This window comes from Oncorhynchus mykiss, chromosome 8 (assembly GCF_057628025.1).
Source record: "Oncorhynchus mykiss isolate SJ-2025 chromosome 8, ASM5762802v1, whole genome shotgun sequence".
Taxonomy (NCBI): Eukaryota; Metazoa; Chordata; class Actinopteri; order Salmoniformes; family Salmonidae; genus Oncorhynchus; species Oncorhynchus mykiss.
Window position 1 is genome coordinate 18340845 of NC_143029.1, and position 13176 is coordinate 18354020.

A 13176-nucleotide genomic window follows, 5' to 3' on the forward strand; every position below is an offset into this window, starting at 1 on the left:
ATCTTAACATAATCACTAGATAACTACACATGGTTGATGACATTACTAGTTTATCTAGCTTGTCCTGCGTTGCATATAATCGATGCGGTGGCTGTTAATTTATTATCGAATCACAGCCTACTTTGCCAAACGAGTGATGATTTAACAAGCGCATTCGTGAAAAAACACTGTCGTTGCACCAATGTGTACCTAACCATAAACATCAATACCTTTCTTAAAATTAATACACAAGTATATATTTTTAAACATGCATATTTAGTTAATATTGCGTGCTAACATGAATTTCTTTTAACTAGGGAAATTGTGTCACTTCTCTTGCGTTCCGTGCAAGCAGAGTCAAAGTATATGCAGCAGTTTGGGCCACCTGGCTCATTGCGAACTGTGTGAAGACCATTTCTTCCTAACAAAGACCGTAATTAATTTGCCAGAATTGTACATAATTATGACATAACATTGAAGGTTGTGCAATGTAACAGGAAAATGTAGACTTAGGGATGCCACCCGTTAGATAAAATACGGAACGGTTCCGTATTTCACTGACAGAATAACCTTTTTTTTTTCTCGAAATGATAGTTTCCAGATTTGACCATATTAATGACCTACGGTTCATATTTCTCTGTGTTATTAATGTTATAATTAAGTCTATGATTTGATATTTGATAGAGTAGTCTGACTGAGAAGTGTAGGCAGCAGCAGGATCGTAAGCATTCATTCAAACAACACTTTCGTGCATTTGCCAGCAGCTCTTCGCTGTGCTTCAAGCTGTTTATGACTTCAACTCCCGAGATTAGGCTGGTGTAACCGATGTGAATTGGCTAGCTAGTTAGTGGCGTACGCGCTACTAGCGTTTCAATTGGTGATGTCACTCGCTCTGAGACCTTGAAGTAGTTGTTCCCCTTGCTCTGCAAGGGCCACAGCCTTTGTGGAGCGATGGGTAATGATGCTTCGAGGGTGGCTGTTGTCGATGTGTCCCTGGTTAGGGGCAAGGAGAGGGACGGAAGCTATTCTGTTACACTGGCAATACTATAGTGCCTTTAAGAACATCCAATAATCAAAAGGTATATGAAATACAAATGGTAGAGAGAGAAATAGTCCTATAATTCCTATAATAACTACAACCTAAAACTTCTTACCTGGGAATATTGAAGACAAGGATCCACCAGCTTTAAAAGGAACCACCAGCTTTCATATGTTCTCATGTTCTGAGCAAGGAACTTAAACGTTAGCTGTCTTACATGGCACATATTGCACTTTCACTTTCTTCTCCAACACTTTGTTTTTGCATTATTTAAAACAAATTGAACATGTTTCATTATTTATTTGAGGCTAAATTGATTTTATTGATGTATTATATTAAGTTAAAATAAAAGAGTTAATTTAGTATTGTTGTAATTGTCATTATTACAAATAAATAAATATATACGCCGATTAGTCGGTATCGGCTTTTTTTGGTTCTCCAATAACCAGTATCGGTATTGCCGTTGAAAAATCATAACTGGTCAACCTCTAGTCCACAGTGAGTAATAGCTTTTCTGATGTACATAAGTTATTTTTGTTCATAAGATACAGTAGCAGCAACATTATGTACACAATAAGTAAAAAAATTATTTACACAAAATGCAAAAAAATAACAAAATAGCACAATTGGTTGGGAGAATGTAAAACGTCAGCCATGTTCTTCGGCGCCATCTTTTAGACACTGTTGTTGATACGTTCAATGTGATATAAATACTGTGGCAGAAGATAGCAAGCAGAGACTTGGGGGTGCGGACTCTCGCGCGCACACACAAACGCGCACACACACACACAGCTGTGAGGACGTACGGACCTTGACAGAAGATGGAATGAGAAGTATGTGGTCTCTGGAAGACCACAACTGAGCACAAAAACACAACACATTTCTATCTCTGAGCCCCCCTCCAGATTAGAATGTGAAATCCGGTGGCATTTTCACTGTAACCAAAGTGAGGCTGTATGCACAAGGCAAATATTTAGAGAGACCTGGCCTGGCTGACATCCTTTGGGCAAATAACCGCTGAAGGAAGGTCATGTTTAATACGAGACTGGGAGGAGTCTGACACCAGCAGCCAAAGTAAAGAATCCATTTCTAAAATCTCTTAGTTGAATACAGTACCTGGCAGGAACTGGGCTCTTCTTAAGGAGTAGATCATGTTATTGTGTCCTTTATAAGACTAGAGCCCATTGCCCTACAGTATGTGTCCCAGTCCATCAACTTGAAGCTCATGTTGAAAAAAATCTAAAATGGGGTTTTACATTTTTTCGGGAGGTACAGAATTAGTGAGCTTTTGAATTATCAATGGACATAAAACTGCACACACAAAACTGTTGTGGTGACATGATAGCAACCTGCTGACAGTCAACTAGCTTAGCTTTGAGCTGTACTTGTCAGCTCTTTATGTGATCAACTTGACAGGCAAATACAGCTACACCATTGGAACATAATAACTGAGGCAAAATAAGTGACAGTGATGCTGTATCCAAAAAAGCCCCAAGGCATACAGTATCTCTGCTACATTATGGAATAAGATCTCTCCCAGTATCTCTGCTACATTATGGAATAAGATCTCTCCCAGTATCTCTGCTACATTATGGAATAAGATCTCTCCCAGTATCTCTGCTACATTATGGAATAAGATCTCTCCCAGTATCTCTGCTACATTATGGAATAAGATCTCTCCCAGTATCTCTGCTACATTATGGAATAAGATCTCTCCCAGTATCTCTGCTACATTATGGAATACGATCTCTCCCAGTATCTCTGCTACATTATGGAATACGATCTCTCCCAGTATCTCTGCTACATTATGGAATACGATCTCTCCCAGTATCTCTGCTACATTATGGAATACGATCTCTCCCAGTATCTCTGCTACATTATGGAATACGATCTCTCCCAATATCTCTGCTACATTATGGAATAAGATCTCTCCCAGTATCTCTGCTACATTATGGAATAAGATCTCTCCCAGTATCTCTGCTACATTATGGAATACGATCTCTCCCAGTATCTCTGCTACATTATGGAATACGATCTCTCCCAATATCTCTGCTACATTATGGAATAAGATCTCTCCCAGTATCTCTGCTACATTATGGAATAAGATCTCTCCCAGTATCTCTGCTACATTATGGAATACGATCTCTCCCAGTATCTCTGCTACATTATGGAATACAATCTCTCCCAGTATCTCTGCTACATTATGGAATAAGATCTCTCCCAGTATCTCTGCTACATTATGGAATACGATCTCTCCCAATATCTCTGCTACATTATGGAATAAGATCTCTCCCAGTATCTCTGCTACATTATGGAATAAGATCTCTCCCAGTATCTCTGCTACATTATGGAATACAATCTCTCCCAGTATCTCTGCTACATTATGGAATACGATCTCTCCCAGTATCTCTGCTACATTATGGAATACAATCTCTCCCAGTATCTCTGCTACATTATGGAATAAGATCTCTCCCAGTATCTCTGCTACATTATGGGATACGATCTCTCCCAGTATCTCTGCTACATTATGGAATACGATCTCTCCCAGTATCTCTGCTACATTATAGAATAATATCTCTCCCAGTATCTCTGCTACATTATGGAATAAGATCTCTCCCAATATCTCTGCTATAGTATGGAATAGCAGCAGCCACTGACTGAGGCTATATCTGCCAACGTGGCGAGGGCTGGAGGAGGTATGAATATTTGAGTGACTGGGTCATTGTGTTACATACATACCGCATCCATTCCTGGCAGGAACGCAGTCCAGATGGGGGAGCATACCAGAGTTTGTGTACACCTTTAGGAACCGACCGTGATTAAATATCAGCTGCCTGAGCAGGAAAACTACGATCACGTGTGGATAACAGATCAAATTAGAAATACTGATAGCTACTATGAACCTAGTTTAAACCCTACTATGTCTGCAAGTAGAGGTGGTGTGATGGTCACCACCTGTCTTGATGCTAGTTTATCTTACTGGTTTCAGAAGAGATTTGATTTGACGTCTGGGTTTTATCTTCTGGAAGACAACTCCACAAGTAGTGCTTTTCTCATCCTAAAAAAAGGAAATAATTTGCAGTAACCACCATCAAGAGATTCCACTAGGCTATAAAGTCCACAGCCCAGTAATGCTCTTTATGATGTCGGCAGAGAGCTGATCTACAGTGTTTACTGTTGGTGGAGTGTACTGTACGTAGGGTACTGATGGTTTTCTGGGAAGTGGGATCCTGTATGGCCAGGCAGACATACATACAGACAGGCAAGCAGGTACTCACCCAGGGTCCTGAAGGGCCTCTGTTGGGGCACCAGTGAGAAGAACCCAGGCTTCAAGGCGTTGGTGATGATGATGTCAAACAGCTCCTCCCAGTCCTTCCTGCAACAGCCAATGAGAAACAAACCCCTGATTATTAAAATACATCAGCAAATACTGTGAGATTAAAACCTGGCCGCTATCCAACTGGATTTGTGTTGCACACAAAAACTCTTACTTGAACTAAACAGTGGCGATTTGATGAAAAACATGAACCATAAACAGTGTATTTATGAAAAGAGCATGAGGACAATGTTAAGGAACCTCTTAAGGATCGGCCCCTTAAAAAAAAAAAAAATGTGCGCCTAAAATGACATACCCAAATCGAACTGCCTTTAGCTCAGGACCAGAAGCAAGGATATGCATATTTTTTTGATACCATTTGAAAGGAAACACTTGACGTTTGTGGAATTGTGAAATGCATGTAGGACAATATAACACATTAGATCTGGTAAAAGATGATACAAAGAAAAAAAGTGTTTTTTTGTACCATCATCTTTGCAATGCAAGAGAAGGGCAATCATGTATTATTCCAGCTCAGGCACAATTGAGATTTTGGCCACTAGATGGCAGCAGTGTATGTGCAATGTTTTAGACTGATCCAATGAACCATTGCATTTCTGTTCAAAATATTGTATCAAGACTGCCCAAATGTGGCTAATTGGTTAAATAATAACTATTAATAAAATTCATAACTGTGCACTCTCCTCAAACAATAGCCTGGTATTATTTCACTATAATAGCTACTGTAAATTGGACAGTGCAGTTAATCTAACTTCTCTAGGGTAGGGGGCAGCATTCAGAATTTTGGATGAAAAGCATGCCCAAATTAAGGAACACTTTTTTTGTTGAGAAAAACAAACTCAGGCCAAAAAAGACATACAACAGCCAAAAAAGACACACACATACACTCATGGTAATTATTAACACTGGCTTAGTGTTAGCATCACGCTCCAAGCACTAGCAGACATTCAGACCAGGGTCGCATCCTGTCTCCAGGAGTTTACCTGGACCTCCTCTCTGCTGACTTGGCTAGAGCTGACTGGGATTACACTATGAGAGAGAGACCTCTCACTGCAGCCCTACGTGGACAGGTACAGTACTTACCCCGAGTGGAGGCCCAGGATCATCCAGAGCACTGCCTTTTGATATAAAACTCACAATTCTAAAGCTAGGTCATAGGCATGCAGGACCTCATCTGTCTCAGAGTCATACACCCTGGCAGCTTCATTAAATAGTACCCGCAAAACATCCATCTCAATGTCAATAGTGAAGAGACGTGATGCTGGCCTTCTTGGCAGATTTGCAAAGAAAAAAGAAAAAAGCCATACCTCCGACTGGCCAATAAAAATAAAATATTAAGATGGGAAAAAGAACACAGACACTGGACAGAGGAACTCTGCCTAGAAGGTCGGCATCCCAGAGTAGCCTCTTCACTGTTGACGTTGAGACTGGTGTTTTGTGGGTACTATTTAATGAAGCTGCCAGTTGAGGACTTGTGGGGTGTCTGTTTTTCAAACCAGACACTAATGTACTTGTCCTCATGCTCAGTTGTGCACTGGGGCCTCCCACTCCTCTTTCTATTCTGGTTTGCGCTGTTCTGTGAAGGGAGTAGTACACAGCGTTGTAAAGTTTGTACTGTACACAGAGCTGTACTCTTCAGTTTCTTGGCAATTTCTCGCATGGAATAGCCTTCATTTCTCAGAACAAGAATAGATTGACGAGTTTCAGTAGAAAGTACTTTGTTTCTGGCCATTTTGAGCCTGTAATCGAACCCACAAATACTGATGCTCCAGATACTCAACTAGTCTAAAGAAGACCAGTTTTAACGCTTCTTTAATCGTTAACATAAAATGTTTTTCTAATGCTCAATTAGCCTTTTAAAATGATAAACTTAGATTAGCTAACGCAACCATTGGAACACAGGAGTGATGGTTGCGGATAATGGGCCTATGTACATCTACAGTGCCTTGCGAAAGTTTTCGGCCCCCTTGAACTTTGCGACCTTTTGCCACATTTCAGGCTTCAAACATAAAGATATAAAACTGTATTTTTTTGTGAAGAATCAACAACAAGTGGGATTTTTTGATTTGTTAAAAAAGTTTGAAATATCCAATAAATGTCGTTCCACTTCATGATTGTGTCCCACTTGTTGTTGATTCTTCACAAAAAAATACAGTTTTATATCTTTATGTTTGAAGCCTGAAATGTGGCAAAAGGTCGCAAAGTTCAAGGGGGCCGAATACTTTCGCAAGGCACTGTATGTAGATATTCCATTCAAAATCAGCCGTTTCCAGCTATAATAGTCATTTACAACATTAACAATGTCTACACTGTATTTCTGATCAATTTTATGGTATTTTAATGGACAAATAATGTGCTTTTCTTTCAAAAACAAGGACATTTCTAAGTGACCCCCGTATGCACTACCCTCTGTAGTGCCTTGCGGTCGGAGGCCGAGCAATTGCCATACCAGGCAGTGATGCAACCATGCTCTCGATGTTGCAGCTGTAAAACCTTTTGAGGATCTCAGGACCCATGCCAATTTTTTTAGTTTTAGTTTCCTGTGGGGGAATAGGCTTTGTTGTGCCCTCTTCACGACTGTCTTGGTGTGTTTGGACCATTCTAGTTTGTTGTTGATGTGGACACCAAATAACTTGAAGCTCTCAACCTGCTCCATTACACCCCCGTCGATGAGAATGGGGGCGTGCTCGGTCCTCCTTTTCCTGTAGTCCACAATCATCTCCTTAGTCTTGGTTACGTTGAGGGAATGGTTGTTATTTTGGCACCACCCGGACAGGTCTACCTGGTTAAATAAAGGTGAAATAAAAAAATCAAATAAAAAGGTTTCTGACCTCCTCCCTATAGGCTGTCTCGTCATTGTGGGTGATCAGGCCTACCACTGTGTGTCATTTGCAAACTTAATGATGGTGTTGGAGTCGTGCCTGGCCATGCAGTCGTGGGTGAACAGCGAGTACAGGAGGGGACTGAGCACGCACCCCTGAGGGGCCCCCGTGTTGAGGATCAGTGTGGCGGATGTGTTGCTACCTACCCTCACCACCTGGGGGCGGCCCGTCAGTAAGTCCAGGATCCAGTTGCAGAGGTAGGTGTTTGGTCCCAGGTTCCTAAGCTTAGTAATGAGCTTTGAGGGTACTATGGTGTTGAACGCTGAGATGGAGTCAATGAATAGCATTCTCGCATAGGTGTTCCTTTTGTCCAGGTAGGAAAGGGCAGTGTGGACTGCAATAGAGATTGCATCATCTGTGGATCTGTTTGGGGGGTGGGTTGGAGTGGGTCTAGGGTTGGAGTGGGTCTAGGGTTTCTGGGATAATGGTGTTGATGTGAGCCATTACCAGCCTTTCAAAGCACTTCATGGCTACGGACGTGAGTGCTACGGGTCTGTAGTCATTTAGGCAGGTTGCCTTTGTGTTCTTGGGCACAGGGACTATGGTGGTCTGCTTGAAACATGTTGGTATAACAGACTCAATCAGGGACATGTTGAAAATGTCAGTGAAGATACCTGCCAGTTGGTCAGCACATGCCAGTTGGTCAGCACATGCCCGGAGCACACATCCTGGTAATTCATCTGGCCCCACAGCCTTGTGTATGTTGACCTGTTTAAAGGTCTTACTCACGTCGGCTACGGAGAGTGTGATCACACAGTCATCCGGAACAGCTGATGCTCTCATGGATGACTCAGTGTTGCTTGTCTCGAAGAGAGCATAGAAGTGATTTAGCTGGTCTGGTAGGCTCGTGTCACTGGGCAGCTCGCGGCTGTGCTTCCCTTTGTAGTCTGTAATAGTTTGCAAGCCCTGCCACATAAGACGAGCGTCGGAGCCGGTGAAGTATGATTCAATTTTAGCCCTGTTTTGACGTTTTGCCTGTTTGATAGTCCATCGCAGGGCATAGCAGGATTTATTGTAATCTTCCGGGTTAGAGTCCCGCACCTTGAAAGCGGCAGCTCTACCCTTTAGCTCAGTGCGAATGTTGCCTGTAATCCATGGCTTCTGGTTGGGGTATGTACGTACAGTCACTGTGGGGACGACATCCTTGATGCACTTATATGCACGCACCACTTCTGTTTTTAAGATATATATTTTTAAACAAGTTATTTTTTTCCATTTCACTTCACCAATTTGGACTATTTTGCATTTGTCCATTACATGAAATCCAAATAAAAATACATGTAAATTACAGGTTGTAATGCAACAAAATAGGAAAAAGGCCAAGGGGAATGACTAATTTGCAAGGCACTGTACCTTTATTATTCCCCGCAAACCCTACCACCCCTCCCCCAATTGGAGTAAACTAATAAACCATAACACTTAGGCTTCTACCTTCAGTTTATACATATTATACACATTTTAAAGACACAATCTATTTCACAATAGTTACAGTGGGGAGAACAAGTATTTGATACACTGCCAATTTTGCAGGTTTTCTTACTTACAAAGCATGTAGAGGTCTGTAATTTTTATCATAGGTACACTTCAACTGTGAGAGACGGAATCTAAAACAAAAATCAAGAAAATCACATTGTATGATTTTTAAGTAATTAATTAGCATTTTATTGCATGACATAAGTATTTGATCACCTACCAACCAGTAAGAATTCCAGCTCTCACAGACCTGTTCGTTTTTCTTTAAGAATACTTTAGTATTGCCAGTGTAACAGTATAACTTCCGTCCCTCTCCTCGCCCCTACCTGGGCTCGAACCAGGAACACATCGACAACAGCCACCCTCGAAGCAGCGTTACCCATAGTTCCACAAAAGCCGTGGCCCTTGCAGAGCAAGGGGAACAACCACTCCAAGTCTCAGAGCGAGTGAAGTTTGAAACGCTATTAGCGCGCACCCCGCTAACTAGCTAGCCATTTCACATCAGTTACACCAGCCTAATCTCGGGAGTTGATAGGCTTGAAGTCATAAACAGCTCAATGCTTGAAGCACAGCGACGAGCTGCTGGCAAAACGCAGGAAAGTGCTGTTTGAATGAATGCTTACGAGCCTGCTGGTGCCTACCATCGCTCAGTCAGACTGCTCTATCAAATCATAGACTTAATTATAACATAATAACACACAGAAATACGAGCCTTAGGTCATTAATATGGTCGAATCCGGAAACTATCATCTCGAAAATAAGACCGTATAAGACCGGGTGGCATCCATAAATCTAAATATTCCTGTTACATTGCACAACCTTCAATGTTATGTCATAATTACGTAAAATTATGACATTAGGTGGCCCAAACTGTAATATTTGTTGTATTATTTGTTCTGTCTTTTCAAGTGGATTAAACTGAAATTGCAACCAACTTTCTTAGGCTTGTTTAAAAAAATAACGATATTTGAGATTATTTTGTTTTCAAATAACTGAAAGTGAGCAGTTGTCATCTGAATAAAGGGTAAAAGGCCATTCTTGAACACGGGGTGAGACATTCTTACTAATTTACCAGTATAACTAGTATTTAACTTTTTTATGACTGATGCCTTTAGTGAGGGGTCTTAAGCTTTAATATTTAATCATTTCTGCCCTCCAAATTCATATTTGTTATATAAATAGGCACTTTAAATTTGCCTGGCTTACCATTCAAAATAATTTTGAATATTTTTTGCTCATATAATTTAACAGTCTGATGGCCTTGAGATAGCAGCTGTCTCTCGGTCCCAGCTTTGATGCACCTGTACTGACCTCGCCTTCTGGATGATAGCAGGGTGAACAGGCAGTGGCTCGGGTGGTTGTTGTCCTTGATGATTTATTTGGCTTTCCTGTGACATCTGGTGCTCTAGGTCTCCTGGAGGGCAGGTAGTTTGCCCCTGGTGATGCGTTGTGCAGACCGCACCACCCTCTGGAGAGCCTTGCGGTTGAGGGAGGTGCAGTTGCTGTACCAGGCGGTGATACAGCCCGACAGGGTACTCTCAATTGTGCATCTGTAAAAGTTTGTGAGTGTTTTAGGCGACAAGCAAAATTTCTTCAGCCTCCTGAGGTTGAAGAGGCGCTGTTGCACCTTCTTCATCATGCTGTGTGGGAGGACCATTTCAGTTTGTCCGTGATGTGTATGCAGAGGAACTTAAAACTTCCCACCTTCTCTGCAACTGTCCCGTCAATGTGGATGGGGGTTGGGTGCTACCTCTGCTGTTTCCTGAAGTCCACGATCATATCCTTTGTTTTGTTGACGTTGAGTAAGAGGTTATAAAGAGGTTATATATTGGAGGACCAAAACAAGCCGATACCGATTAATCGCCTGATTTTTATATATATGTAATAATGACAATTACAACAATACCGAATGAACACTTTTATTTGAACTTAATATAATACATCAACATAATCAATTTAGTCTCAAATAAATAATGAAACATGTTCAATTTGGTTTAAATAATGCAAAACCAAAGTGTTGGAGAAGTAAAAGAGCAATATTTCCCATGTAAGAAAGCTAACGTTTAAGTTCCTTGCTCAGAACATATGAATGCTGGTGGTTCCTTTTAACTTGATTCTTCAATATTCCGAGGTAAGAAGATTTAGGTTGTAGTTATTATAGGAATTGTAGGACTATTTCTCTATACCATTTGTATTTCATTTACCTTTCACTATTGGATGTTCTTATAGGCACTATAGTATTGCCAGCCTAATCTCGGGAGTTGATAGGCTTGAAGTCATAAACAGCACAATGCTTGAAGCACAGCGACGAGCTGCTGGCAAATGCACGAAAGTGCTGTTTGAATGAATGCTTACGAGCCTGCTGCTGCCTACCACTGCTCAGTCAGACTGCTCTATCAAATATGAAATCATAATAACACACAGAAATGCGAGCCTTAGATTGTTAATACGGTCAAATCCGGAAACTATCATTTAGAAAACAAAACGTTTATTATTTCAGTGAAATACGGAACCATTCCGTATTTTATCTAACGGGTGGCATCCCTAAGTCTAATTACTGCTGTAACATTGCACAACCTTCAATGTTATGTCATAATTATGTAAAATTCTGGCAAATTAATTACGGTCTTTGTTAGGAAGCCCAAACTGTTGCATATACCCAGACTCTGCTTGCACAGAACGCAAGAGAAGTGACACAATTTCCCTAGTTAAAAGAAATTCATGTTAGCAGGCAATATTAACTAAATATGCAGATTTAAAAATAAATACATGTGTATTAATGTTTAGAAAGGCATTGATGTTTATGGTTAGGTACACATTGGTGCAACGACAGTGCGTTTTTTCATGAATGCGCTTGTTAAATCATCACCCGTTTGGCGAAGTAGGCTGTGATTCGATGATAAATTAACAGGCACCGCATCGATTATATACGACACAGGACAAGCTAGATAAACTAGTAATATCATCAACCATATGTAGTTAACTAGTGATTATGAAGACTGATTGTTTTTTATTAGATAAGTTTAATGTGTCCAAAAATGCAGATTACCGATTGTTATGAAAACTTGAAATCGGCCCTAATTAAATCGGCCATTCCAATTAATCGGTCAACCTCTAGTCGAGACCCAGGGTCTCGAGCTTAATGACGAGTTTGGAGGGTACTTTAGTGTTAAATGCTGAGCTCTAGTCAATGAACATAATTCTTACATAGGTATTCCTCTTGTCCAGATGGGTTAGGGCAGTGTGCAGTGTGATTGCGATTGCATCGTCAGTAGACCTATTGGGGCGGTAAGGAAATTGGAGTGGGTCTAGGGTGTCAGGTAGGGTGGAGGTGATTGACTAGTCTCTCAAAGCACTTCATGATGACAGAAGTGAGTACAACAGGGCAGTAGTCATTTAGTTCAGTTACCTTAGCTTTCTTGGGAACAGGAACAATGGTGGCCATCTTGAAGCATGTGGGGACAGAAGACTGGGATAGGGATTCATTGAATATGTCCGTAAACACACCAACCAGCTGGTCTGTGCATGCTCTGAAGACACGGCTATTAATGCCGTCTGGGCAGGCAGCCTTGCAAGGATTAACACGTTTGAATGTTTTACTCATGTTGGTCACGGAGAAGGAGAGCCCACAGGCTTTGGTAGCGGGCCATGTCAGTGGCACTGTATTATCCTCAAAGTGAGCAAAGAAGTTGTTTAAATTGTCTGGGAGCAGGACGTTGATGTCCACGACGGGGCTGGTTTTCTTTTTTGTAATCCGTGATTGACTGTAGACCCTGCCACATACGTCTCGTGTTTGAGCAGTTGAATTGCGACTCTACTTTGTCTCTATACTGACGCTTTGCTTGTTTGATTTCCTTGCGAAAGGAATAGCTGCACTGTTTGTATTCGGTTATGTTTCCAGTTGCCTTGCCATGATTAAAGGCGGTGGTTCGCTCTTTCAGTTTTGCTTGAATGCTGCCATCAATCCACAGTTTCTGGTTAGGAAAGGTTTTAATAGTCACAGTGGGTACTACATCTCCGATGCACTTGCTAATAAACTCGCTCACCGAGTCAGCGTATACATCAATGTTATCGTCTGAGGCTATCCAGAACATATCCCAGTCCACGTGATCGAAGCAATCTTGAAGCGTGGTCAGCCCAGAGTTGGATAGACCTGAGCACTGGCGTTTCCTGTTTTAGTTTCTGTCTATAAGCTGGGAGCAACACAATGGAGTCATGCTCAGATTTGCCGAAGGCAGGGCGGGGGAGGGCTTTGTATGCATCGCAGAAGTTAGAATAACAATGATCCAGAATGCTACCAGCTCGTGTCATGCATTCGATATGCTGATGGAAGTCTTGTTCTCAGGTTAGCTTTGTTAAAATCCAATACAATAGATGCAGCCTCAGGATGTATGGTTATACATGGCTGTGATTATAATTGAAGAGAATTCTCTTGGAAGATAATGCAGTCGGCATTTGATTGTAAG

The 13176-nt window shown here is 41.4% G+C and overlaps 1 protein-coding gene across 1 annotated transcript in view; it reads right to left on the bottom strand.

Moving 5' to 3' along the window:
- The window catches only part of LOC110529517 (5'-nucleotidase domain-containing protein 1), a 77033-nt gene that overhangs the window by 18873 nt on the left and 44984 nt on the right, over window positions 1-13176 (bottom strand). Inside the window, exon 8 of the mRNA XM_021611761.3 lies at window positions 4297-4394. Coding sequence (XP_021467436.3) covers window positions 4297-4394 — 98 coding nt within the window. The remainder of the gene's footprint in view (window positions 1-4296; window positions 4395-13176) is intronic.